Source organism: Triturus cristatus, chromosome 6 (genome assembly GCF_964204655.1).
Source record: "Triturus cristatus chromosome 6, aTriCri1.1, whole genome shotgun sequence".
In the NCBI taxonomy this organism is placed as follows: Eukaryota; Metazoa; Chordata; class Amphibia; order Caudata; family Salamandridae; genus Triturus; species Triturus cristatus.
In genome coordinates, this window is record NC_140589.1 from 602,133,308 (window position 1) to 602,161,084 (window position 27,777).

The 27,777-nt window shown below is 43.3% G+C and overlaps 1 protein-coding gene across 1 annotated transcript in view; it reads left to right on the top strand.

Annotated features, from left to right (window-relative positions):
* Positions 1–27,777, top strand: part of LOC146817555 (uncharacterized) — a 414,447-nt gene that overhangs the window by 139,486 nt on the left and 247,184 nt on the right. Inside the window, exon 3 of the mRNA XM_085609212.1 lies at positions 8,559–8,614. Within this exon, the coding sequence (XP_085465338.1) occupies positions 8,559–8,614 (56 nt within the window). The remainder of the gene's footprint in view (positions 1–8,558; positions 8,615–27,777) is intronic.

The window sequence follows — 27,777 nt, forward strand, 5'->3', positions numbered from 1 at the left end:
ACTAGTTTTGAAACAAACCACACCATGAGAAAACAAAACAGGTGAATGTAAAGCAACAAAGGACCACCCACACAGGAGAACCCCCAGAACTCCAGACAACAGCACCAAAAGCAGAGGACACATCTCCACCGAAGAGCAAACGGCAAGGAGACAGGAATGTGTGGGGCATAGCCAAAGTGGCTGGGAAACAAATGTCAAAAATGGAAGCACCTTTAAATGCCACCCAAGAGGAAGACACACCAAGTAGATCTGCCAGGAACAAACAGGCCAGCCTGCCAAAAAATAAGACTGAGAAATGACTAGCAGAATCCAGCAGGACAAGGTAGAGAGAGAAGGCTCTAGACCCCTCAAAGTCAGACCATGGGAAAAAACAAGCATCTGATGTGTAAAACGCAGCAGAGTGATGTGAAGACTCCAAAAGAACCCAGTGGAGATCCAGAGAATGTAAACGAACCTCCTCGCCAAATACAGGGGAAGGGAAAAAGGCAGGAAAAACAATAACAGAATCCAAATGAAATGAGGAAACCACCGCAGGCAGAAAGGAAAGGAGAAGAAGCAGACCACCCTGCCAGGACAAAATCTGAAGAAAAGGAGTGGAGGACAACAGAGCCCCAATCTCCCCACCAGTCTCCAGGAAGAAAGAGACACCAGAAAAAACAACAGTGGCCGACAGCAACGGAAAGTCAGCAGTCTCCAAAAGTGTAAAGAGAACACCCTGCAAACCCAGCAGAACCAGGGGCAAGAACCACAAAGTCACTGAGGAATGAACAACAGGACGCCCCAGTAAACAACAGCACAGCAAGCGAGCCATCATAGAGGCAACAAACAACACGTGAGCCCCATGGAGACCCGGAACAGCCGCCCACAGGCTGCATAGAGCAGAGACAGCCAGAACCATCTTGAAGAAATGCCAAGATAGCTGGAAGCTCACCAGAGGAAGACGAGAAACTTGTGCCCCAACACCAAATGGAAAAAGTCCACCAATAGCAACCATAAGCCTTAATGAAAGATGGTCGCCGGAATCATGGAAGCAGAGCAGCCACAATCAAAGAACACCCAAGCGCTAAGAGGGACTGCCTCTCAAGACCTAAAATTCAAGCCTCAACCTGCGAAGAGTGTCCAGAGAAAGAAGTGGCGAACAAAATGGTGACAGAAGGAATGACAACCCCAATGGGGCCTTACTGACAAATGAAAAAGACAGGGTAACCAAGGGTGTCTCGTCACAACTGGGGCATGCAGCAGAAACACCGCAAGTGCCTATGCCACAAGGGGGTAGAGTAGAAACAAGAAAGAAAGGAGACCCCAGGACCATGAAAGAGCCAGCGTATCCACATTTGGGAAAGGAGTGCAGACAGCTCCGTTGGGAAGCGAGTCAGCCAAAGGAGACTGTACAGAAGAAGAATCGAGCGAACATCCACATGACCAAACAGAATGTCACAGAGGATAGAAACCTCCAACATCAGGCTACAGCTAGCCCATTTACCAACCCTGGGGGAGAAAATGCAGAAACAGTCAAGAGATGGGATCTGGCCCCTAGACAAAATATGAGAGAATAGAAACACAAACAGAGGCACATACCACCCTGCTGAATCAGAGAGGAGCGAACAACTCTGTAGTGCGCCCAAACACACACTGCCTCACGCAACCACAGGGGACAGAAAAACAAATGGCCATCAGAACAGACCCCAATACAGTCCAAGTGGAACACAGAAGCGTCTCCATTTGAAACCACCACCCCTGAACTGCGGAAACCCCTAGAATGGCAACCCAACTCTACCCCAGGCATAGGTCATAATAACCTACACAGGAAGGGGAACCAACAACAAAAACCCTGGGCCAAATCAATGAGGTCAAGCCACCACACGGGGATCACTGTGGATCCAAGCAGACACTGGGACCAGAGCCTCATACACCCGATACCACGGGGTGCAATGCTACAAGAGATAGAGAACATCACTCCCTGAACACTGAGCCAGGACCTGGCTGATGCAAAGGGACAAAGAAGGATAGAGGACAAAGGAAATGGAGATGAATCTAACGCATCTCCAACACCAGAACCATCCCCAAGTACAATCTGAGGTAGGCCCGAAGAAGAGGAGATCCAGGGACAGCAGAACTAAGGACACCGCCCAGAAGATCAAGAAGCTGCACCCCAGCAACAGTGCCGTCACCCTGAGACCCTCCTACTGGGCTCGGAAAAGAACAAAAGGCAACTAGCCTACCAGAAAAGACAAGATGGGGACACCCTCAGAAAGTAAAGTTCTCACCAACTGAGCCAAAAGCACGGAGAACAACCCATCTGCAAATGACAGCCCAAAGGGCAGGACCAGGAACAGGGAGCGGATGCATTAGACCATGAAACAGAAAAACTACTGGTGAGAAGGAGGAACCAGGACATGGAGGAAGGTATCCATTTTAATGATGGAATTCAGGAATCCAGCCTCCTAGAAGGAAGGCCGAATCAGCGGGAGAGACATCCAAAACCACTACTCTAACTATAAGGACAGAGGAGGGAGAAACTGAATAATACCCCACGGGGCACAGATCAGGATGGAACACACTTGACACCATCTGGACCAGGACAAAACAGGGACAAACAACCATGGAAAGTCTCCAGGAGGTGGCATGGAAACGCCAGAAGCACGACCTGCCATCAGAGAGACAACCCTTCACCAAAGAGGGAAATATGTCTGCCAAACTTTCCAGCAAATACCAAAATAGAAAGAAAAAGAGGAAAACAAGTTCGACCAATGTCCGCCCACTCTAGAGACCATTAAAGGTAAAGTGTGGGCAGAGAATCAGGCACACACTACCGATACAAGAGGCAAATCACCATCCCCTGCCTCAGAATGAAAAAACAAAAAAGACAAATGGACTAAAAGTTGGGCTAGAAGAACCCATAGAATCGAAGCATGAAAGTGTCCACCAGACAGGAAACCTTATGTATATTTTGGGCCAGAGCTCCTACACCAGCAGCAAGAGCAGCTTCCACTGCCTGAAACATTACCTGCAGTAGTTTCAGATCATGCAAGGGCCCCTTCCCCACAAGGCACTGTAGGGCCAGGACCCCCCTCATTCAGAGGAAACTACAGCAAGGCGTCACGTAGAAGGAAGCGCCCCCTCCATGACAGAAAAAGAGAACGGCAAACCTGCACCCAAATAACCTTGCAGACCTGCCTCACCATGTCACTCGGTACAAGAGGGGGTGGTGATGGACGGAGCATCAGAACCAATCAAACACTCACACTCAGTCAACAGATCTGGGTTTGATCCATCACCGTTCTTTAGCCCACTCTGCCACCCCAGTTCAGACATGGCCATATGCAAATCAGTCTGACCCTGTGCCTCATGGGAGCAGTCCAGCCCGAACTGCCAAGCCATGCCTTTCCTGGACCGGAAACAAGCTTCCTAGGACCGGTTTCTGGCATTACAGCCGTCTTCAGCCAGGCTTGCTTGAATCCAGTGGCAAAGTGAGCAAGGGACTCACGTCTGAGCATACCCTGCCAACTTATGGCGAACAAAGCGGTACAAGAGGGGGTGGTGATGGACGGAGCATCAGAACCAATCATACACACTCACACCCAGTCAACAGATCTGGGTTTGATCCATCACCGTTCTTTAGCCCACTCTGCCACCCCAGTTCAGACATGGCCATATGCAAATCAGTCTGACCCTGTGCCTCATGGGAACAGTCCAGCCCGAACTGCCAAGCCATGCCTTCCCTGGACCGGAAACAAGCTTCCTAGGACCGGCTTCTGGCATTTCAGCCGTCTTCAGCCAGGCTTGCTTGAATCCAGTGGCAAAGTGAGCAAGGGACTCACGTCTGAGCATACCCTGCCAACTTATGGCGAACAAAGCGGTACAAGAGGGGGTGGTGATGGACGGAGCATCAGAACCAATCATACACACTCACACCCAGTCAACAGATCTGGGTTTGATCCATCACCGTTCTTTAGCCCACTCTGCCACCCCAGTTCAGACATGGCCATATGCAAATCAGTCTGACCCTGTGCCTCATGGGAACAGTCCAGCCCGAACTGCCAAGCCATGCCTTCCCTGGACCGGAAACAAGCTTCCTAGGACCAGTTTCTGGCATTTCAGCCGTCGTCAGACAGGCTTGCTTGAATCCAGTGGCAAAGTGAGCAAGGGACTCACGTCTGAGCATACCCTGCCAACTTATGGCGAACAAAGCGGTACAAGAGGGGGTGGTGATGGACGGAGCATCAGAACCAATCAAACACTCACACCCAGTCAACAGATCTGGGTTTGATCCATCACCGTTCTTTAGCCCACTCTGCCACCCCAGTACAGACATGGCCATATGCAAATCAGTCTGACCCTGTGCCTCATGGGAACAGTCCAGCCCGAACTGCCAAGCCATGCCTTCCCTGGACCGGAAACAAGCTTCCTAGGACCGGTTTCTGGCATTTCAGCCGTCTTCAGCCAGGCTTGCTTGAATCCAGTGGCAAAGTGAGCAAGGGACTCATGTCTGAGCATACCCTGCCAACTTATGGCGAACAAAGCGGTACAATAGGGGGTGGTGATGGACGGAGCATCAGAACCAATCAAACACTCACACCCAGTCAACAGATCTGGGTTTGATCCATCACCGTTCTTTAGCCCACTCTGCCACACCATGTCACTCAGCAATATAGAGTAGGACTCACCCACCACCTGAAAACTGACAAGCAGAGAAGACAAGAATTAGCCTGGAACCAGACCTTGCACTCAGTCGAGCCAATGTGACTTCCCATAACCGAAGCCATGCACGGTCCAAAATCCCCGCTTCCAAGCCCTGCAGAGGAGTCAGACTACCAGTATTGGGATGGAGCGAGCCACTGCTACCTGAGCCAGCCCCTTAATCACTTAGCTGGAAGGCAGTACTTGAGGAAATCCATCAAACAGACTGAAAAAAGCAATCACAAAAGAAGTTAGCCCAATGCAAATGCAGGAAAATATCAGGGCACCGCATAAAACGACCCACCCCTCCGTGGAAGACTCCAACCTAGGAAGTTTAAGCAGGGGTTGCCCCCTCCCGAGCCTGAAAGGAAGCTATCGCAGCAGTCATATCCAGGAGAGCAGGGGCCAGAGCAGCTCAGCAGATGGCCCAGCCACCACCGCAGTATTTACTGAAACAGTCAAAGTGCCGTAAAACACCAAGGCCTCTATAGCATACTGACTTTAGATAGCAGACCCAAAGACCAAGACCTGAACCCTCAAACTCCGAAGTGAGGGGCTACATAAATGGACCAGCAAGACTAAAGAATCAGAAACAGACCATCACAGGAAACTCTACCTAAAGGCTCACTGATATCCCATATAATGGCAAGGGCCAATGCTGTCAGAGTCAGGGTACTGTTTCCCGGTAGTACCTTTTCTAAATCCCTCTTTTAGTTATGCACAATATCATTGTATTGTGTGTGTAGTATTACAGTACTTTATTCTTCTAGACTAAAGAACTGGCTGGACAGTGGGTTAATGATTTATGCTTGATGCACATTGAGTGCTGTGTCTCTACCCCAAACAACCACCATGAATAAGTCTTGGATTGCTTGACATCGCTGCCCTGAGCGTCAACTGCTAAAGCTGTATTCTTGGGGGTATATTTACAAAGAAATGGTGCAAAGCGGCACTGCAAGCAATTTAACTGTGTTGCACTGTGTCATTTAAAAAACATATGGGTGCACTGCATTTAGAAGGAATACGGTGTACCCCTGTGTTTTCCCTTACGATGGTGCTAAAAAAAGCTGTCTAGCGCCAACACAGACATCCTTGGTGCAAGAGTTCCTGCATTGCAGGGATGACTGTTTATGTGGAGGACGGGACACATAAAAGTATTTACAAAGCAGCGTTAAGCCACGTGAAGTGGCTTAGCAACGCTTTGTAAATAAGGAGCAGGGCATTGCGCCACTGTGGCGTCCTAAAAAGTGTTGCTCCAGTGGTGCATTGCCCTTGTAAATATGCCCCTTGGTGCTCAGGTTTGGGATCAATAGTAAGGTGAAGCCACAAGACATCAGCAGTAAAAGACTCTGCTTATCATATTTTCATCCCTGTAACCATTATCTGTGCTGAGGCTCCTGAAAGAAATCGCTTGGCAGTGAAGTAAAAAGAGAGATGAAAGGTAAGGTTTAGAGAGAGGGAAAGAGATTGAGATGTGAGAAGTGAGAGAAAGATAGAGATGAGGTTGAGAAAAAGGCAGTGTAGGCACACTATAAATACAGGGAGGTGAGATGGAAGCATAGTAGCAGAGTAGAGAAACAGTGGTAGAGATGGAAGGTATAGAGCTAGAGATGTAAAGATAGGCACACAGAATTGTAGAAAGAGGTGAGTTTGGAAGAGAGGTAAAAGGAGGTGGAGTATAGATAGGTGAGTAAAAGAGAGCTGATTGTATGAAAGAAGATATAGGTACTGGATAGGTGAAGAAATGTAGAGAGAGAGGTTAAGGTGAAGTGGAGCAAGCGGAGAGGTATGAAAGAAAAAGATAGGTGAGATCGAGACAGAGGTGGAGTGTGTTAGAGAATGTGACTTAGAAGAATCAGAGAGACGGGGATAATCAAACAAGTACATTTGCTAAATTAAGTGAAGTATATTTAGTGAGGGAGTAGTGAAAAAGAGATGAGTTACAACAGGATTGGAAGGCATAGAGAGCAGTGAAATATAGAAAGGCAAGATAGAAAAAGACACATGGGGGAGAATGAAGCAAAGTAGACAGATGGAGGTGTGGTAAACAGTAAGTTGAAGGGATGCAGACAGAGGAGGAGAGAGAGAGGTAAAGAGGGGTGAAGTCAGGTACACCGTGAGAGATTACAGAGCAAGTGATAGGGAGAAAAAGAGTAAGAAAGATAGAGAGTGAGTGGTGGGGTAGAGACAGGTAGAGAGATAGAGGTAGAGGAAGGCAGAGGAGATTGAAAGAGATGGACACAAGTGAGGAGATAAAGCAATCACTGTGGGGGTAAGAAAAACAGTCATGTTCAAGAAAGGTGCAGTAGAAGAAAGAGCTGAGGTAGAGAAAGGATGAGGTGAGGTAGAAAGAACTGAACTAGTAACAGAGGACTTAGTTTTTACATGAGTTGCTATGGTGGGACTTCTGGTTGTCCTGATCACTTTACTAGAGGGGTCCTAGAAGAATGCAGACCCTGTGCAGTTGCCTCTTTGCCGGTCACTCCTTTCACTCCTTTCTTAAAATGTCACCTTACTGCGCTGTGTGATAGGGAAAGGGCAGGAATGCACTGTATTTAACAATATACTGTGCATTCCTGTTCTTTTCCAGCACTGGCCCACAATCTGCTGCCTATTGCCAATGCAGGCACCTTTGCACCATGGTGCAAGGGTGCCTGTGTTGTAAGCAGGAATGTTTTTGTGCGGGAAGGGACACCTTTGTGCACAAAAACAACCGCCTGGGGCATTTTCTTCTTCCTATGTGTGCTGTAGAATGCAGCATACATACAAAGAGGAAGTAACGAGGAGAAATACAGATATTTCTACTTGTTAAGCCTCACCTGGAAGGCATAGCATTCTGACACATTCCCAGCTCCACCAATATTGGTAAAACTGGGAATGCTTCAGAATCCATGACTGGATGCGTGGGAAGACACACGCTTCACCCATGGAACGCCTCCCCAGGGCAGAGTAACACAACACAGTGATTTGTGCTCCATAACTCTGAATTTATCAAGCCACTCAGGTCCAAGCAAGGTGGCCTTGTTTGGCTTTAAAAATCCTACTCAAGTTCTGCGTCACAAAACCTACAGAAATATGCACCTAACCACGACATGATCCAAGCAAACACATGTATCATCACGTATGCGCACAAGAGTTCTGATGCATGCATCACCATGCATGTGTTAAGATGTATGCAGACCACTGCGAACGGGTGGGTCATGCAGAGTGCATGTGTCAGCATCATGACACTTGGCGGCCAACTTGGAATGGGTTTCCGATAATATAAACCCATTCCAAGATTGCCGTCTAGAAGCATGCGTCTCCGTGCAGGTCTAAAAAAGAAGTGACAAAGACAATACCTTGTCTATTTAAAGTCGAGACACATTGGCTTTTCCAAAACTTGTATTATTTAGAATCACTGTTCCATAGTGCTGAAAGACTTCTTAAAACGGTAGGTATAAACTATATATATCAACACTTTACATTTTAATCATTATCTTCATCATTAGGTACAAAAAGGTTGCTTTTCATGGAGTGTTGCAATAATTATTTTGGAAGCTGGAGAAATGAAAGAAAGACCATTTGAATAAATGGATGATTTGGGAGTGCTTCTTTACAAAGTGTTTTCCAAATAGAAATGCAATTTAGGAGAGGGAAACATATGGTGAATCTGTGTTTAATTTTTATGAGAAGTAGCAGATATCATTATGTTGTATCTTTATTTGTTTTCTCTTTGCTCCCATTGCACATGTATGAATTAAATCCAGAATTAAAAGTGCCGAGATGGAGAAAACACATTTTTTAAAGCTGCATTATGTACCCTTAATGGATGTAACTGACATAAAATAACAGAGCTATTAAATCACAGTTTTGCTTTCTTTCTTTGATATGTTTAGGGACCTGAAAATCGAAAATTTCCTTCTAGACGAAAATAACAACATCAAAATTGTTGGTAGGTGAACATTGTTCATTTGACTTTGAATTATCGTCAGAGTTGCTTTCCAAGCTTAGACATGCTTTAACAGTTCAAGAAACTTTTTATGACAGCAAGCACTTGCGGTTAAAGCGTTGTTATTGGTAACCTGGTTATTGTTTAACATATGCACTTGAAAGAATAATATCTGCAATCATGCCCAGTGCTCATTTGTGTATGAATGTATTTTCAGTGCAAATCACATTTCTCCATCCACTAACCCAAATGCCGCACACACTGCTGACAAAGAACTATCTGGGCACTGTTGACATAAGTGTCGATTTCCACAACTATGTCTATAAATTTGAGAAAATTACTACGTTTTTGATTCATCCTGAATCACCCATGTTATATTATGCTATGCAGATTTGTATAGCGCGCTAATCACCCAAGAGGGTATCCAGGTGCTTGAGCAGGTGGGTAGGTGTGTGGCCCTGCATACTTAGTAGAAGAGCCAGGTCTTCAGCTTCTTGCAGAATTCCAGAAATGAGGAATAGGCTCTGATATGTTGTGGAAGGTCCTTCCAGGTTTTGGGTACAATGTAAGAAATTAGAGATCTCCTTTTTTACTTTTGTGAATGAGTGGTGTGTGAGCTACTGAGAGTGATGTAGGGCGTAGGTGCCAGGCAAGCTAGTGACAGAGTATTCGACTGTTCAGGTATGCTGGTACCATGTTGTGCAATGCTTAGTATGTGTGCATGAGGAGTTTGAATTGGCTGCAGTGTTTGTGAATGGGGTGCCATTGGAGTTTTCTGAGGTGTGGTGAGATGTTGGTGGGAGGTTAGGGATGATTATTGCAACAGCATTCTGGAAGATCTGCAGTCTGTTTATGAGCTGTTAAGAAATCCTGGCATAGAATGCAATGCCGTATTCGAATCTGCTTGTGAAGAATGCTTGTGTAACAGTATATATGCTGCTATCCATCCATACCCATTTCCTATATGCTGTTACTTTTATGCTATGTCACTTTTGTCTTTCACTAATTGTTCTCACCTTGCTCTTTCTGTAAAGCGCTCTGATACCCTACCTTGGGTCTGGTTCGCGCTATAGAAAATTCTAAAACTAAAAATAAATAATTATAAAATATCTGGTGTTTTGTGTAGCCATTTGAAGATCTTTCGTAGCATTTGTAGGATGCAGTAGCAAGAGGAACTCATTGTGTTGACTTGTGCTGCCACGTTCACATTGTTTTTCAGGATGATTCCCAGTTTGATGGCATGGTCGGTGGGTGTTGGTGAATATAGGGGAGCTGTTTAGGGTCCAAGGTGGAGAGATTCACATGAACAAAAGTGAGGTGAGCAGTGGGGTGTCAAGGGGTTAGGAAAGGTAAAGGGCTCAAAGTTTTGCAGAGCAATGAAAAATCTCAAGAGTTGGCTAAATATTTAGCATACCCATGGCATAGGAAATTCCAAGAGTTCATTTTTAAATATTTTAGATGGTATAATCCCATTAGCTCATCATGATGTGTCAATCAGCGCTGTTGTCAGTCCATAGATTTAGGAAAAGTGGCCGTGGCAGTCTAGACTTCTCTATAAAGGTGACCCTTCATGATACTGAAGCTGTCTTAAGATAAGTAATAAGGACAATCACGCAACCTTTAGTTGATCCTTTCAAACACTTTTCTCTCAAAATTAGGGGTGCTCATGTATCTGCCAAGGTGTCTATTTGTTAGCACCAAAATGCCACTTTGTTGGTGAACACTGCTGTTTAGACATATCTAACATAACCTCTGATGTAGTAACCACATATCTGGGTCCTTTGCATGCTAAAGGGCGTATGCATTGCAGGGTGACTAGATACAGGGTGCTGAAAATCTTCCCCCATATTCGGGTGCATTTCCTGTGTGGCTGCGGGAATTCCTCATATGTGTGCATATCTTGCCAGTGTGCACACTGAACATTTATATGCACATGCCTTAGTGTCAAACGTTTTACATTAAACGACTGTGTAATGAATTCCCTCCCCTCCCGAAGAACTTTTATTTGTAACCGTCAGAAGCCTGGAAAATGTACTGATCAATGTAGGGAAAGCATTCCAACACTAAAGTTACAGTTGTGTGAATTCTCACATATTTGCATTGGATTTTCATGGTCTTTCTTCTGGGAATACCCACTAGCCTAACCCTAATTCAGAAATACCTGTGCATAGGGTATCCCATCAGTTTAAACTCTACTCACATAAATCCTTCTCCTGCTCATGCATTTTCAATTTTTCAAAATTTGATAATCATGCACATGCGCCTTTTGCATTTTGATAGATAAAAGTCAAGCTTATTATTTGAAGGAAGTTGTGAATTAGCCACTTTACCAGTGGTGCCCTTTGGCCCCAGTGCCAAGATATGCCGGAAACATATTGAGTAATCATACTAAAGCAGCCTTTGGGTAGGTCCTGCAGCACACCCTCTTGTAGGGTCTTGTAGACAGACCCTTGGCACACTACTGCCACTTTGCATTGGCGCTGTTCACTCTCCTGGTGCTTGTGAGAGGCTATATCTAAGGCAGATCAAACCCAGTAGTATGGCTTCACAGACGTTAGACTTCTAGGCACTGAGTAGGGTCTGTAAGCGGAAAATAATACAGCTTTGACTGAGTGGACTTTTCACCTCTTACACATAGAGGAATTTCAACAGCCAAACAATCTAGAAAGTGCCAACCTTGCAGGAAGATGGTGGCATTGTTTGAGCCTCCTTCCTACTCAGATCAGCTTCTGACACTGGAAGTCTTCTTATTACTGCCCAGTACTCCTAAGATGAAAGCTTGAAGTATAGTCCTGTCGTGCCTGTAAGAAAGTCCGAGGAAGTGGTTCAATCTTTGGCACTATACGAGAAGTTTTCGGGTCGGATTGATGGCTCTACTAGCTATTTCAGTATTCAAATGGAACTTTCGCTAATTAGAAAAACACTATCCCTTATTGTTTTTAGTGTTCAGAAAGCTGGAAGCATCCCCTGCCACCACAGGTAGGATAGGAAGGATGCTATGGAGCCCTGGTGAAAACAAGGAAAATGCATTCTCTGGCTGCTATGGGGTAGTAAAATATAGGAATTATCAGGGTTTAGGGGCCCCTCGTGGGTATGTTCCCCGGTGCTACTGCACCTGCTGGCTGTTCCAATAAGCCCTGTTCTCTTATCCTGGTCTCCTGGTAGGAGAACGTCTTAATTCCATAACCTTTGAAGTGCTGGTCACAAAGATCATGCCGGATGCTTAGCGTGGTTTAAGATATAGTCATTAAAGTACTTGACACTTATGAGCAAATCAACACTGAGGAGTAAGGACAAGATCAGCTTCACCAGTGGAGAATAGTTAATTATTTGTTAAATCTGTGATATGAAATATGAATAACAGGGATCTGATTGCACATAGTGAGAGAACTTTGATTTACAATAGCGGGGTATTCAGGCTTTGGCCAGTATGTGTATAAACAATGACTCACATGACCAAGTTTATTATTACATATCCAAAAGGGTACTCTGTTGGGCAAAACAAGACAGAGACAGTGGAGATCCATTATAAAGAAAAACTGGAGGCAACTGTTTCCAGTGCAAAGATAGAAAAGGAGTAAGAGAAGGACTTTTTCCTTCGTTAATTTATTAAACTGAAGCTCAGATGACTGAGGGGGAAATAGAATTTAGGTGTTTGGTAAATGTTTTTACTGAAAGAACTGAATTACTCTGAGAAAATTGATAGCTCACAAAAATTGAACAACTGTTCTTCCTGGTGACGTTATTATAACAGATTTATATGTCAATTAATAATAGAAATAACTGAGGATGGAGTAACTTCTTGTAAGCGCTTGGAGATGATCATAGCTTTCATAATGAAAATAGATTTGATACAGAAACTCTTTTTGGTCAAGATGATTAAAAATGTATATTAATTGATAGTTACGGACAATTTTAAAATGTCCTCATCTTCCCTGTGCAGCTACTGCCTCCAACACACTGCTTATGCCATTAAAAACCACATTAAACTTTTTCCTTACCATCTACAGTCACTTCCCTCTGCTACCTTTTATCTAACCTCCTTACCGTCTCTTCATTTTGTATTTGTATTTTTGCATTCCCCTCCCTTTTCATCTGCACTAGTGGCAGAAGAAATGGAAGGATCACCACAATCGCCTCTCATATTTCAATAGTTCAATTTCATTGTTTCTTATTTTTTTTTTTCATTTGACTTCATTTTAGGAACGATTAGGAAGCTTTTCCTATTTTATTTCGGTGAAGGCTCAGCATTCCAAACTTAGGGCGTGATTATGTGTCAGACAGAGAGGTATCTGCAGGTAGGATGCAGCTCCGCCGGATCACATCTTGCCTAGTGTTCCTGCACCTCGTTTTCCCTAGTGCTAGAACACCGGAAACAATTTTAGTGGATAGTAATTCTAGCAGAAAAATGGTATGAGGATTAGGCTGCAACAACTCTCATGTATTGCCCTTTTTGGGGAGATTAACTCATAATTCCACGGTACTGGCAAGGTTATAGAATGACAATTTGTGGAATTTGTACCTTGCAACTCATAATCAGGAACACAGCTTGGTGTTTTTCTTTGAAGGAAATATTCACCTTTCAAAGTGATGGCTGACGTGGCATATACATTTTTACATAAGCTCTTTAGACAATATTTAAACGATTGACAAAGACTAGAATGCTCTGCTAATGTCGCATGCAAAGGTACTTTTCATATGAGCCAAATTTAAAACGCTTGAATGACATAGCAGTCTTATCTGCTATTAGTATAGTCCTTGATGGTCTGTCAAAACTGACGTAAGCATCTACCAATGGGCCGCGCAATACTGGAAAGATTCCATTGTAGTAAAAGAGTACAAATAAATAACCAGTATGTGATAGAATTAAGAAAGCTCACAGCTACATGTCAATTTGAGGCTACAGTGGAAGAAAGAATAAGAGATCAATTTATGTTGGTATGTAGCAATGAAAAACAATGAGAGACTAACTCTGGATGCATGATGATCTATTACCAAGTAAGGTTTTAGTCAATGAGAACTGAGAACAAAGTTAGGATACAGTATGCGTGAAAATCTGCCTTTTCTGCATGGTAACGCCAGATATTTCACCTTTTTCTGGACACTATTTTGCTGGCTTTATGACTCTGTGCACTTTACCCCTGCTAACTAAGAGTAAAGTGCCTGTTCTCCACCTTTGAACATGATTAAATTGGCTTATTCCTGATTGTCACATTTAACTTGCCTGTACATCCCTAGTATAGGTTGTAGAGAAATGCACGCAGGTCCTGGAAGCTAAAGTTGCTTATTTACTGCAGCACCTATCGTGCTATCTACTATAGTGGCAGTGCAACAAGCTTTGTCCTGCTCAAGGCTCCAAATTGCTCCCAAATAAGTCCCATTCTGTGTTGGGAATTTTGGAACATTTTCAGCGACAAATCTACAAAACACCATAGCTCTAGCTAGACCAACCTGCTTCAAGTATTCATCCTTCAGTTCCATGCACGGTGAAGGCTACAATTTCAGCAGGATTTTTCTTCTAAAAAAAGTGACAAAATCCTTTTTTGCATTGGGAATTAGAATAAATGTCAACACTTTACTTCAGAAAAGTGACAAAGTCCCTTTCAGCTTTGGGACTTAGAACCCTTTTTGAACTTTTTGACTTCCAAACATGCATCGGGACCATTCCACAAGTTGTATCCGACCAGGGCTCCATCAGGGTTGGCTTCCAATATCACCTAATTCCCAATCTATCATTTCCATAAAATATGATTGCCACTTCAACTTTTTGAAGCTATGTTCACTTAAATCGTGTTCCCTAAATTGACTTTTTGTCATTTTGGTACTAAATTGTTTATTCCATTTTACTCTATTTTTAGAATTCAGTTTGTGATTTTTATTGCTTGGTGTTTTGACATTATTACTGTTTTGGCACTGGATCGATATTTTACGCATTGCCCTACATTAATCCTGCTAATTAAGGGCCATATCTCGCAGAGGATTGATCACAGGTTAATTTCGGGACTTTGAGAATTCACCCTGACTTGGAGTGTTATTATTCCTTGAGGTTGACAGTCACCCATCACAAACAATAAATCTTGTTCTTACATTATTATTATTATTTTACCGACTTGCACACAAATTGACTACCCAGCCAGGGGTTTTCTAGTGCTACGCTACTGTAATGTACCAGGAGCCAAGACAAGGCTGCTAAAGGTGGCCAGGTTTAGAAGAGCCAGGTACTAAGTTTCCTATGGAAGGCGAAGAGTGAACAACATATCTCAGCTCAGTCAGGAGAGAATTCCATAATTTTGGGCCTAAGAAAAAGAAGGCCCAACCTCCCTGTCTGGCTCTCTTAACTCTAGGAACAACTGCAAGATCTGAGTTGCATGATCATAGGGAGCAACTAGGGACATATGGCAGCACCAAAAATCTTAAGTCAGAGAGTGCAGAATACGAGAGACATTTGTGTACATAACACAATGCCTTGAATTGGATGCAACATTCAAAGGGGAGCCATTGCAGTTCGCAAAGCAGGCTAACAGTGAACTAAAACTTGGGGGGATGCAGAAAAAGTCTAGCCGCTGCATCCTGCACTAATTAGAATCATCTAAGCAGATTCTTTGTGGCTCCGAGATACAGGATATTTCCGTAATCTAGCCTTCAGATTCCCAAGATCTGAATGACAGTTTCTTGGACAGAAAATGGAAGATACCCTAAGATATTTTTGAGCCATCTCAATTGCAGAAGCAGGAGCTGGACACCTTAAAGATCTTATGATTCATAGAGAGACTACTCTCCAGCCAAACACCAAGACTTTTGACTACTGAGACAGGTAGGGTGCTCGTTACCTCAGGCCATTGGTGCAGGCCCCACAAATGAGGACAGTTTCCCAGCACCAGCACCTCAGTCTTGTCTCCATGTAACTTCAGAAAATTGGAGTTCATCCAGGAGCAGATTTGAGTGAGATAGCTGGTCAGTGTCCTTGAGCTTGTGTTATCATGGGAAGACAGGGAGGGAGACAACGGTCTGGGTGTCATTAGCATAGGATAAGAGTGTTAGGTCATGTTTTTCAACCAAGTCTGCAAGTGGTCTTACGTACAGATTGAAGAGGAGAAGTCTGAAATTAGAGTCCTGAGGAACCCTGGACGCTAAAGAGGAAACTTGGACCAGTGCTGACAGGAATGAACTTGAAATCCTGAGCAAAGGAGTTCAGCCAAGCCAGATCCAAGCCTTGAACCCCAGCGGCCTCTAGCCTCTGCAGCCAAATATTGTGGTCCACTGTATCAAATGCTTCACTGAGATCTAACAAAATCAGTGCAGCGGTACTGCCATTATCCAATTGTTGCTTTAGATGCTCTGTAACAGCCAAAAGGGGAGACTCTGTAGAATGGCCAGCTGTAAAGCCCGATGGAGAAGGGTGGAACAATCCATAATGTTCGGTATACAATGTGAGTTGATTATTCACATGCTTTTCGAGGGCTTTAGACCAAGTAGGCAAGGTTAACCTTAATATCCATAGAAATATGGAAAAGATATTAAGGATAATGTACAATACCATCAGGGTGACAGGTATTGAACCAATAAACGTCTTAAGTATTTTCAATAGAAAACGGAGTAAAAAAAAAGGGAGCAATACAGCAAAACAAAATTATATTTTTTAATTGAAAGTTGATTGTTTCATAAATTGCTTGCATGAATAAGATTTAGGTGTGTTGTTCAATCCAAATTCAAGTCCACTAATTCTATTGAAAGACATAACAGAAGTATGTAGAGTAATTACTGAAAGTGAAAAGAAGTTGCAGTTTGAGAAAGAATTCCATTTGCAGAAGTGTTAAGGGATTGGCTATGTTATCTGCAAGCAGACGTTCACAAGATAAAATTAAAGCATGATGCCCAGCAGAAGATTAGCAAAAAGTAATAAATGTACCCTTTGCAGTAAGAGACACAGTAGAAAGATATTAAGAAAGATTAGAAAAGGCAGGCATAATTGAAGAAGAAGAATTAGCAACAGAACAGTTGGCCGCTGTAATAGTGGTCAACAAACAGGAAGGTGATGTAAGACTAAGCATTGATTTGAGCAACTTTACTTAGTGTAGTAGTAGGCAAATTTCCACTTCCAAACATATGTGAAATAATAGCGATGGTAAGCCTCAGCATAACATGAAGTTTGACTTCATGAAAACTGTAGAAACTTAACGACCATTGCAATCTTTATGAAATGTACAGGTTTCTAAAAATGACAATGAGATTGATATCAGTTTTCCAAAGAGCAAAGGAAGACATGGTAAAAGGTATTGATGGGATAAAAGTACGTAAGTATGATATATTGATATATGGTTGTCACGTAGAAGAACATTACAGAGTGGTAACATATTGAGGTATTATTCTGCAAGATGTGAGGCATGAGAAATTAATAGGTCCATAATTGTCGCCTAACTGGGAACCAAGTACCCAATTGACTCTCTCTGGGTAGTGAAGCAGAGCAGTCCAATGCCTATTCAGGGGGGATGGTGTGTGCTAGCAATCTCCATCTGCTTGCAACAACACTCAATAAATAATTCTCTAGTCAGTGATTTTTCTTTGAAAAAGAAAAACTATATTTATTACACACATACTACTAAATACTATGCATTAATTTACAAATATATACATGGGGCAGATGGAAATCCATTTGGAGACATTCTTAAATCACATTTGACCACTAGTGGATCATGAACCCAAAAATCACAGTACCCTCCCATCAATATCAGGCAGATCATCACAATATAGGGGGTGTCATTTTAAATAAAACAGGCCTATTGGCTTTGTCAAGGGCTCACCGCATTAATATATAGGGCAATCGAATTGGCTTTGTCAACGAGTGACTACCTATGTAAGGCAAGCCTGTTGGCTTTGTTAAGAGGTAACTACATGTCATGGTACAACATTAAAACCAACAGCATTCAAAGACATTGATCATTAATAAGAAAAGGATTGCAATGTTCACTAACAATCATTGTTAAGAAACTATTTTGAATAAAGCAATGCAAATCAAAAAAGCATGTGTCTGAGTCTTTCATTTACTCCTTCAGGCCACACAATTAGGCCACAGGACCAACCACTATGAGTCCCTACACTCCCAAGCTGAAGAGAATAAAGACCCAGCTCTGGGAATGCTTGATGATGGTTGAAACCTCATCAATCAAAAAGGCGTGCTGTTCTGTAACTACGACGAGAAACCAGCCTCTATTATGGTCCTAGACTTGTCCCGGTCATCCAAGGCAGCTCCTATTAGGATCACAACCTAATCAAAGGTAGCTCTTATTAGGAGCACAATCTCTCATCTACCAATGGAGGCATGCTTCATCATCAGGCTGTGCTGCTCGTTGGGCGGCTCTGCAATGCCCAATGGACCCCTCAATGGGGCACTTTGCAGAAAATCTTTCAGTTTGCCTCTAGGCCAGGAACATCAGTTTAGGTGGGTTATGAATCTTAAATGTAGATTGGTATTGTACTGTTAAAATTGAATAAAGCTCTCCTTAATCCTAATTTTATTCTTGGGTCTCTCTCAAAGGTTAAACACACACGACAGATCACAGGAACAATTATGGTTCCTTGATCATTATAACAAAGGAAGACATGTTTACGCCTAATCTGTCCCTAAGAGGATCAATGGAATTTCATCAGGACCTGCTAATAGAGGCTGCCTTTGATGACCAGGATGAGTTCAGGACCATAATATAGGCTGGTTTACAATCTTTGTTTTATTTAGTTGATAACGGGTGGGCAGATGCTGGATGGAATATCCCTCTCTACCCCTCAAGGATTTGTAGATGGTTAATCCTTCTCAGAAAGGTAGGGTTGAACTCTAATAATTCTGTCTGGGGGCTGCTGCACTCCCTGCAGCACCCTACAACACTTAGGGGGTGATTAGGATGGCGGGCAGACTTTAGCCCGCCCGCCACCCTAGCGGTAACGGGACCGCCCGTCTGCCATGCAGCAGTCCCGCCACCCCAATCATGATGCAACCACCACCGTGGCGGTCGCATCTTGGATTTTAACATTGCAGCGGGTGCTGCTGGCTGCAGCACCCGCCTCAATGTTAAAGTGCCATGTTGTGCATTGCCATGCACTACATGGCAGGCACTGCGCGGTTCCTGCCACCTAGTGCATGGCAATGTAGGGGGGTACCATAGGTACCCCCCAAGTGCAGCCCCCCTACCCCCGGGGGCCCACAACGGGCCCCCAAAGCGAATCCCTGCCAGTCTATCCATGGCGGCATCCGCCGCCATACCCCCGCCATTATAATATGACGGGGGCAAATCAGGTTGCGATGGAGGGTGGATCGCCACAGCTGGTCCGGCGGAGGCGATCTGCCCGCCATCCTAATCAACCCATATAACTTTACACTGTTGGTTCCCCTGCCCCTCCTTGTGGTACTACAAGGAATACAAATATGCAAATTAGCCCCCTCAAGGAACATTATGGGGTGCTCCTGGGCCTGAGTTTATGAAAAGAATGAGTGACTTTTCCTTCTGCCGCGAGCAGTAAGGTGGCCTTCCCCTGCATGTCAACTCCTTTTTGTTTTTATGTGGCATGTGCCTCAGTTGCACCAGAAGCACCCGCATACTGACACTCATGTACAGAGCTTGGGGACCCCCAAGACCCTTATGACCCCTCTAGTTCTCCCCTCACAGCTCCTGTGCTACTTGGGGGCACATCTTCTATTTGGCTCTTGCTGTGGCAGGACCAGCTCATTTTCTGCTCCTGTGCTGGAAACAGCTCTTTCTTTGTTCCTCTTCTCCATGGTCAAGCAGGTGGGTGGCTGCCATGGTGGGACTTCTTTGTTGTTGTGGGCTCGGGGGATGGATTCCGGGGCCCTTCATGAATGTGCCAGCCCTGTAGAACTATACATTTGTGCTGGCCCCGGCGGATGGTTTCCTGGAGACAATGGGCCTCTGGGGAGGGGACACATGCACACCCACTCACAACAAACAAGAACTAATTAAGTTTTTTCTGACCTCTTGCCACTGGCCCACACTGGGAGTAATATAGAAAAATCAGGCAGAGCTCCACACACTCGTTTTTTTCATAGGCAAGGACAACCTTCCAAAAAGCATTGCTTGGGTCATGTTGGGCCGATTTGATTGCTCTTGAGTTCATATTACTCCTTGTGGTGAGCCCTAGCCACCAAGAGCATTTTCAACAGGTTGAATAGACTCTAAAGGAGTGCCCTTTTGTGGGAAGCTGGTTTGAATTGTTCCCTGCAACAGCCTTCTCCACTGTTTTGCCCTCCACAAGCTCCATAGCCTCTTGGTTGTTTTACAGGGCATGTAATGGGCAGTGGAGTCCAAGTCTTCTCCAATTGGTCCTCAGGGTCACTAAAGAGTCCAACATGACTGGTCCTTGAGAGATTCATCTAGTCTTGGGGACCAGCAGCAGGCAACATCCTTATTCCATCAGGGGCATCATCTGTATTCTCCTTATAGCTGTCCATAGTGTTGCTGCTGTCAATGTCCAGGTCCAGGGTCTTGCTCTCTATCCTCTCTATCTCACCCTTGTAAGTGTGGGAGGAAAGTTCTAGATGCCAGGCACCCCTGGTGAACCCTAGGATACCACATCATTAACTCACCCCTGCCTGGCATTCTGGGACTATCCATTATGGCAGAATCCCTTTTCCCCTATGCTGTGTGCCTGTAAGCAGAGGTGTGGCCATGTAAATCAGCAGCCCCTCCTCTGTTGTCCCTCCAAACCAGTTATGGGGCAGATCCCCCCTCCCACTGGGTTTGGAGCGAAATTAGCTAGCAGGATAATTGAGAGGGCAGGCCCATGCATCAGTTAAATCTGCCTTTGAAGTTACTCAAGTTACTGGGAACATTCCCCAGGCCATCCTGTCAAGGAGGGAAACACCTGCCCCACAACCAAGATGCTTTATCCACCATCTGAAGCAATACACATCTTACCACAGGGGAGCCATCTGCAGTCATTTAACACTGAACATTGGAAAAAAGGTATTTTGGTTTTAGGCAGCAAAATGACAATTTTCATTTCCAAGATAGTAATTTAAAATCCGACTCGACCATTATGTTGGATTTCAAAGAATTATTAAAATAAGTCCTTGAATTATTTCTCTAGCTGCTACCAATCCAAATTTAGCATTCAATAAATGTAACAATGTACCCTAATGATTTCCTATGGAAGCAGTAAGCCACGCTATAGTGAAAATAGCTTTTGGGGATATTTCACTGTAAGGACAGGTTCAACATTAATTTGTACATGTTCTACTTTTAAATGCTATGCAACCTGCCTTTATGGGCAATAACGCCATTTTAAGGGAGACCTTTTAATACTGAACAGGACGATTCAGTTGTGCCAAAAGGGGTTATTTTGAGAGGTCAGATTTGCAGATTAAAACTGCCACAGGCAGGTTACCTTTGTGCAACTACTAGGCTGTGCATGACGGAGCCTCTCCTGCACAGCCTGGACATCTGTGCGTTGAGGCGTAACTAGCTGAGTGCCTCTTACACTAGCTTAATCTCAGCAGCCTTACCTTTAAAGGCAGACACTGGCGGTAAACACACAGTCCAATTACCATGAAATTACTCAGTAGAGAGACCCACCCACAGTAAAATCAGGCAGACTAAATCAGCAAATACATTTGCACCAGTTGCTAACTACATTGAAGTGGAGAAGTGGAAAAGTGATTGAAGATGGAAAAATATCAACTTAGCAAGAATGTAAAAAAATCTTGGGTCATACTTTAACAGGAAATGGTATCACACCAATAGAAGAGCTAGCAAAAACATTATGTTATATGCTAGCAACACAAAATAAAGAAGCAATGATGAATTTCCTAAGAATAGCAACATTTCAACAGGATTGTGGCTAACTTTGCAAACAAGACACACAACACAAATAATTTATTTTATAATAGAGTGGAATTTAGATGTGGAATATACATAGAACATGATAAAGAATTGTATATGATTTAAGTAACAGGAATAAAGCTTTGAATTTATGACGCTTTGAAACAAGGTATGTAATAACAGGTGCAGGTACTAAGGGCTTGTGGGCCTTACTTATGCAAGGCGAGAGGGAAAAAAAGGAATAGTAATGTTTTCCTCAAGAGCATTAAAAGGGGAAGAGAGTAGTTATAGTAGTAATAGAAAGGCCTATTAGGCCATTATGAAATTCAAGAATTTTGTATGGGGAACCAACTTTATATTTAAAACAGATCACAACCCATTGAAAGATTTACAAAAAAAGAGAAAAGGGGCAAATGGTTTATGAACCTATATGACCATGATTTTGTCAGATACATAATTGCATTGAAAATCAGATTGCCAACTGTCTATCCCAGCAAGTAGTTGAAAGTGATAAAGAGAAAGAAATCCATGACAATGAAGAGCTTTAAAGTGTGAAAGATAAACTTTGGCTGTCTATCTGGTCATCTAGATATTCAAGAATTTTAAACTGAGAAACAAGATTTTTATTTAAATGAAGCACAAGCCACTGTGAGATATTTTTTCCAAAACATAGACAGATGCCTTTTCAAATCACATGTGGAAATGTGCTGTGGTGCTACGAGATCCTTATATTAAATACCTAGCATTAAAAATATATACTAGGTAGCAGACAATCTGTTCAGCCTCATATTTGAAAATGATAAGGATGGAGAGAGGGAAATGTATTCCAATGGGGAAGGTCGCACAGAATAAATATAATAACAAGGGTTCTTATATAGGAGGAAGAAGGTAAGGATGAGATACAAAAGGATGTTGCACTACAGGAAGTTTATCATAAGATTTTTATTGCACTCTTTCTCTTCATTCCACTCCCTTAGTAAGTGGAATGGAAAGAAAGAGTGCAATACATTTTGATGTGCAAGAGCGGAATTACTTGAAAGTGAAAAGTTAGTTTCAGAGGTTTAAGATTAGTTTATCCAAGTACCATCAGAAACCATTTGATAAGTTTGGCTCATAAGCATTTGGAAATTTGTGAACCCAAAGCTAAACTACCAAGAGTTTATTGGTGGACTAGGCTTTATTAGAAAGTTGAAAGGACGGCGAGGGAATATTTGGAATGTAAACAGAGTGACAATACATTCAAAAGAGTGCAAAGACTAATACTTAGAAGCCTTTTTCATCTTGTATTTGTAGAGCTAGCGTGTCTTTAGTTTCTGGAGAATAATACATTAATCTTTAATAGTTGAAAATGTGTAATGCATGAGCTGTGTGGTGTTCTAATTAATAGAATAAATTATAAAATATGGAATGCTCAGAGCAAAGAATGAAACGCTCATTGCTTAATATTATCTCACTGAAACTGACTGCTCTATTGCCAGTCTCTATGATGTGGCTTGAAAAGGCAAGAGCAGTTGGCAAATTAAGGAATTGGAATGGGACCTCAGTTGGCATTAACTAATGATCAATGAAACTTCCCTGACCTATAACGAGCAATGTTCATTCACGGATGTATGACGTTACAACGCATACATTTACAACGCATGCACTTACAACGCAATTTTTACATCGCAACATCCACTACAACGCATTCCATTACATCGCATGACACTACAACGCATTTTAAAAAACTACCTTTACAACGCATTCCATTACATCGCATACTACCTTTACAACGCATACCATTACAACGCATACTGTTACATTGCATTTAAGGTAAGTATTGGATAGTATAGGGGTAAAAATTACTATTCTAACTCCAGGGGGTGCAACAGTAGGGTAAGTGTTGGATAGTGTAGGGGTTAAAAATTACTATTCTAACTCCAATGGTATGCATTGTAATGGTATGCGTTGTAATGCCTGCGTTGTAGTGACATACGATGTAGTGTCATGCGTTGTAATGGTATGCGTTGTAATGGTATGCGTTGTAGTGTCATGCGTTGTAAAGGATGTTCCGTTGTAATGCCTGCGTTGTAAGTGTAGTGCGATGTAATAGTTGCGTTGTAAAGGTTGTTTCCCTTCATTCACTGGTCGTTAACTGCACAGATATTCATTGATTGTGGTAGTTTTGGAACCAATCTTGAACTGAATTGAGCAAGGCAGGTGTCTATTGTTCAATACTAGCTCTTTTAGTCAAATCAGCCAATTTAATACATGCAACTGCACTCTGCCTTAAAATTATATAGTTCTGTAAAATAGACCATGAGGAGGGGATATACCCAATTTCTATTTTAACTCTCCTGATTATGAGCTCTGTGCCCCTCTTCTTCTACTCAACCTTCATACGCCAACCCCCTTTTCTGGCTCCATTATAATAAAAAATGCCTTCATTCACTTTTTGTGTAAATGCTGTGCTTAGTATACGAACTGCTCTGTGTCAAGTCTTGCCATTCCCAGGCATCCACACACCATGAACAAAATGTGTTCTTCAAAAATCAACTGGTATTAGACTTGTCATCCGTGGCGTGGTGTCCCATGACTTTTGTTTCTAACTCCTGCATTTTCTTTTACTTTGTGATGGGTTTTGTTTTTGCTGGCTTAGATGCTTTGTGGCTTTGCCACTGCTGATCAGTGTCAAAGTGCAGTGTTCCCTGTGTAATTTATAAATATCCTTGGTTATCCATAATTGGCGTATTTGATTTACTATCACGTCCTTAGTAAAGTACACTGAGTGTGCTAGGGCTTGTAAATCAAATGCTACTGGTGGGCCTGCAGCACTGCTTGTGCCACCTGCACGAGTCGCTTTGTAAATCTATCTCAGTCCTACTACTGTAGTGTCTGCGCGCGCAGTTTTGAACTGCCATGTCCAGCTGGCAAGTACACTCAGTTGCCAAGCCTCAACCTTCCCTTTTCTCACATGTAAGGCACCCCTTAGGTAGGCCCAAGGTGCCCCCATGGGCACAGTGCAGTGTATATAAAAGGTAGGACATGTGCTGTTGTGTTTTACCTATCCTGATAGCGAAATACTGCCAAATTTGTTTTTCACTATTGAAAGGATATCTGTCCCATAGGCTAACACGGGAGTTGCTTTGTAACATGTTACAACTATAACTTTCCATTGGGACAAGATGGAGAAATGGAGTTTAGGCTCTCTGAACTCAGAATTTAATAACCCATCTTTTCAGGGAGATGGTTTTAAAATTGTGTGTTTGAAAATGCCACTTTTAGAAAGTAGACATTTTCTTGTTTAACCATCCTGGGTGCCTCTTCTGTTTGTGGATTGACTGTCTGATTTTGGAGTGACCGGAGCTGGGGATGTGCATTCACTGTAGACAGCCACAAGGGAGGTTGAGGTGTGTCCTGTCTTTCCTGGGTGACTCATAGCTGGGCTCAACAGACCTTGGCTGCATATAGAGTGGTGGGAGGAATTTTACCTGCACCTGACTAGGCTGTGTCTCATTTGCACAATGCTGTCTCCACCGCCTGTGATTGTGCTGCACCAGAGAGGACAGAACTGGTTTGGTCTGGGCTTAGAGACCCTTGTCACAAAGAGAACAAAGAGAAAATGGGGTATAAGTATTTTAAGATCAAACCCCAGATCACTTCTGGACACAAGAGGAAACCCTGCCAAGGAGAAGAGCTGGAGAGCTAGAAGGAGGAGTACTGCCTCTTTGCTGTATGTACTTTGCTGGGTTAGTCTGCAGTTGCTGCTTCTGCCAAGGAGTGGACAAAGACTGGAACTTTGCTGTGAACCTGCTTGAGGAAGAATCCCCAAGGGCTTGTGTGTGCTGGCCTATTGTTCTGAAGTCTCAGGGCCACAAAGACTTCACCTGCATCCCACTGACCAATACCTGGACTGCTCTGTGCACTCCTGCATTTAAAAGGGTGCCAATTCCAGTTCCTGGGCCCTGAAAATTGTGTGGTTGGTGCTGCAAAGCAAGAAAAACAACTCTGATGCCATCAGTGCCTCTGCCAGTGATGCCATGGCCTGCACTGAGGCAGGGGCCACAGCTTGTGTAGTGCACGAAACACCACCCCACCCCACCTGCACCGCAGCTCCGATGCCCTTCAACACCTGGCGACAAGGTTGACTTCACGACCTCTTCGGCGTCGCATCACCTCACCGGAACTGACGCCTCACCGCCGACGCGCCTAACTTCCTTGCCCTGGACTCGACACCTCTCCTCCTCATGGACTCGACACTTTGCCTCCCTCATGGCAGAAGGGAACAGGCTTGGCCTCAGCACCAATGCCTCATATCCACGATGCAATGCATAGCCTGTTGACTTTGTTTCCAAGGTGCTGTTGTTTGGGGATCCGTGTGACTCCATGCCCGGCCCGCACAACTGGTCCGCACCGTACATTGGATTTATGCTTGTCACAATGTCGTAATAGCCCCAGGTGGAGCTAGTTGTTTCTACAAGTGCTATTTTTTTAAGTAGCTGTTCTAAAAGTCATATTCTTGATCCATGCATGTTGGATTTTTGTTGTTTTGTTCATGTTTGCATTAGATAAAGATATTTTATTTTTCTAACCTGGTGTGGTGTCCATTTGCGGTGTTTTCACTATATTACTGTGTGTTTGGGTATAAATACTTTACACATTGCCTTTGGGATAAGCCTGTCTGCTCGTGCCAAGCTACCAAGGGGCTGAGCCGGGGTTATCTAAAGTTTGTAATTCCCTTACCCTGACTAGAAGGAAGAGTCCCTACTTGGACAAAGGTGCATACCTCTCCAATGTGAGACCCCATCTCTAAGAACTGGCCTACATTTTATTTTAATTATATTGTTGCCATAATGCCACCCCTAGCAGTCGACTCCATCTTTTTACTCTGAGTGACAGAATGGCAGTGAAGCATGCAACACCAGTAATCAAATTTGTGTGCAATGTTTGGTGTCATGTTTACTTTTATAAATCAGCAGGCTTTAGTCAATGCATGTTTTATGGTTTATGATGACATATCCGTTATATTGTTGCTATGCATAGTTGATCATGTAGCAGTAAAAACATATTTTTAAATATAAAATAAATGCTGTTCACTGACACATCATAATGTCATTGTGACATCTACCATTCTTTTCAAAATAACTGCATAGGAAGTGGTTAGCTAAGCATGTCGCGCCTGATTGTAGAAATGAATTCTAATCAGCCAACAGTAGAACCCATCCTTCGTAAAATACTGGTTGCTTGAGGCCAAAGATAACCTTCAATCAAATTCAGAAATATAATTTCATTAGTGAGGGTGCAGAGAAATCAAGATAGAATATGGCTATCTGATGAAGAGAGTTGTGTTTTGCTCATTAAATGTTAGCTATTGACAGGCTTAGATATCTGTTGGCCAGACTTATTATTTACAATGTATAAAGGGTGGGCTTTGAGGTAGCCCCTTACTCATGATTGGATGACTCAGTAATGTATCAAATGTCCCAGCTCGATGACATTACTCTCTATTATTGTGTTTGTGCCGCCTAGAAGCATTTTTGGTCTCACATTGTTCTGATTGCTCAGTTGTATCCTTTCACTGCATTCCTAAGGGAGCTCTTTTTTCTTTTGTACGGAGCACTCCATGAGAGTGCATGTGTTTCCCTTCCCTCTTCTCCATTCCTACCCCCTAAAGGTGCTCTCTTTTTTACTTCCTCTTGGCCCCTGACGCATCCGTCCCCATACTGCTCCGTGCTTAAGTAACACTTTCATCTCATCTCCTCCCCGTCTCCCCAGTGTTGCCCACTTTCTTGCGTTTTCATGCATTGCCATGTGATTGGTAAATTTTAAATTGTGTGTTATGAAACATGCGCAAATTTGCATCACAATGCAGGCATTCAGACACTGCAAGATTCACGCATGTACGTGCATCATGATGCATCCATCCATGCACATCAGCATACATGTTGGAAGGAGTTTTATAGAAAACCCATTTTAAAATGGACAGCCTTGACAGCCTTGCTTGTGCATGCATCTTTATACAATTGGAAAACAAGTATTGTCAAAGCATGATGCATGCTTCACATTTCCGACCCGAGACCTTTTGGAATTTCCAATGTTTGTTGGTATTTGGGAAAGATGCACTTGTCTCTGCCTACATTTCATTTATGTTCGACCTGTAAGGCCGCCAGGACTTTGGATCACAACTTTTTTTTCCTGAACTAGTAACTTCTACATTTTTCTACAAAACGTGAATTTGTTACTTGAGAACTAGCCCCAGTACCTCCTGTCCAGGAAACCTTGCATTATGTATTGCCTATCTCCGTCTTGACTACTTCTCAAAGACGGTGGTGTAATAGGACTGTGCAAAGACAAATATAT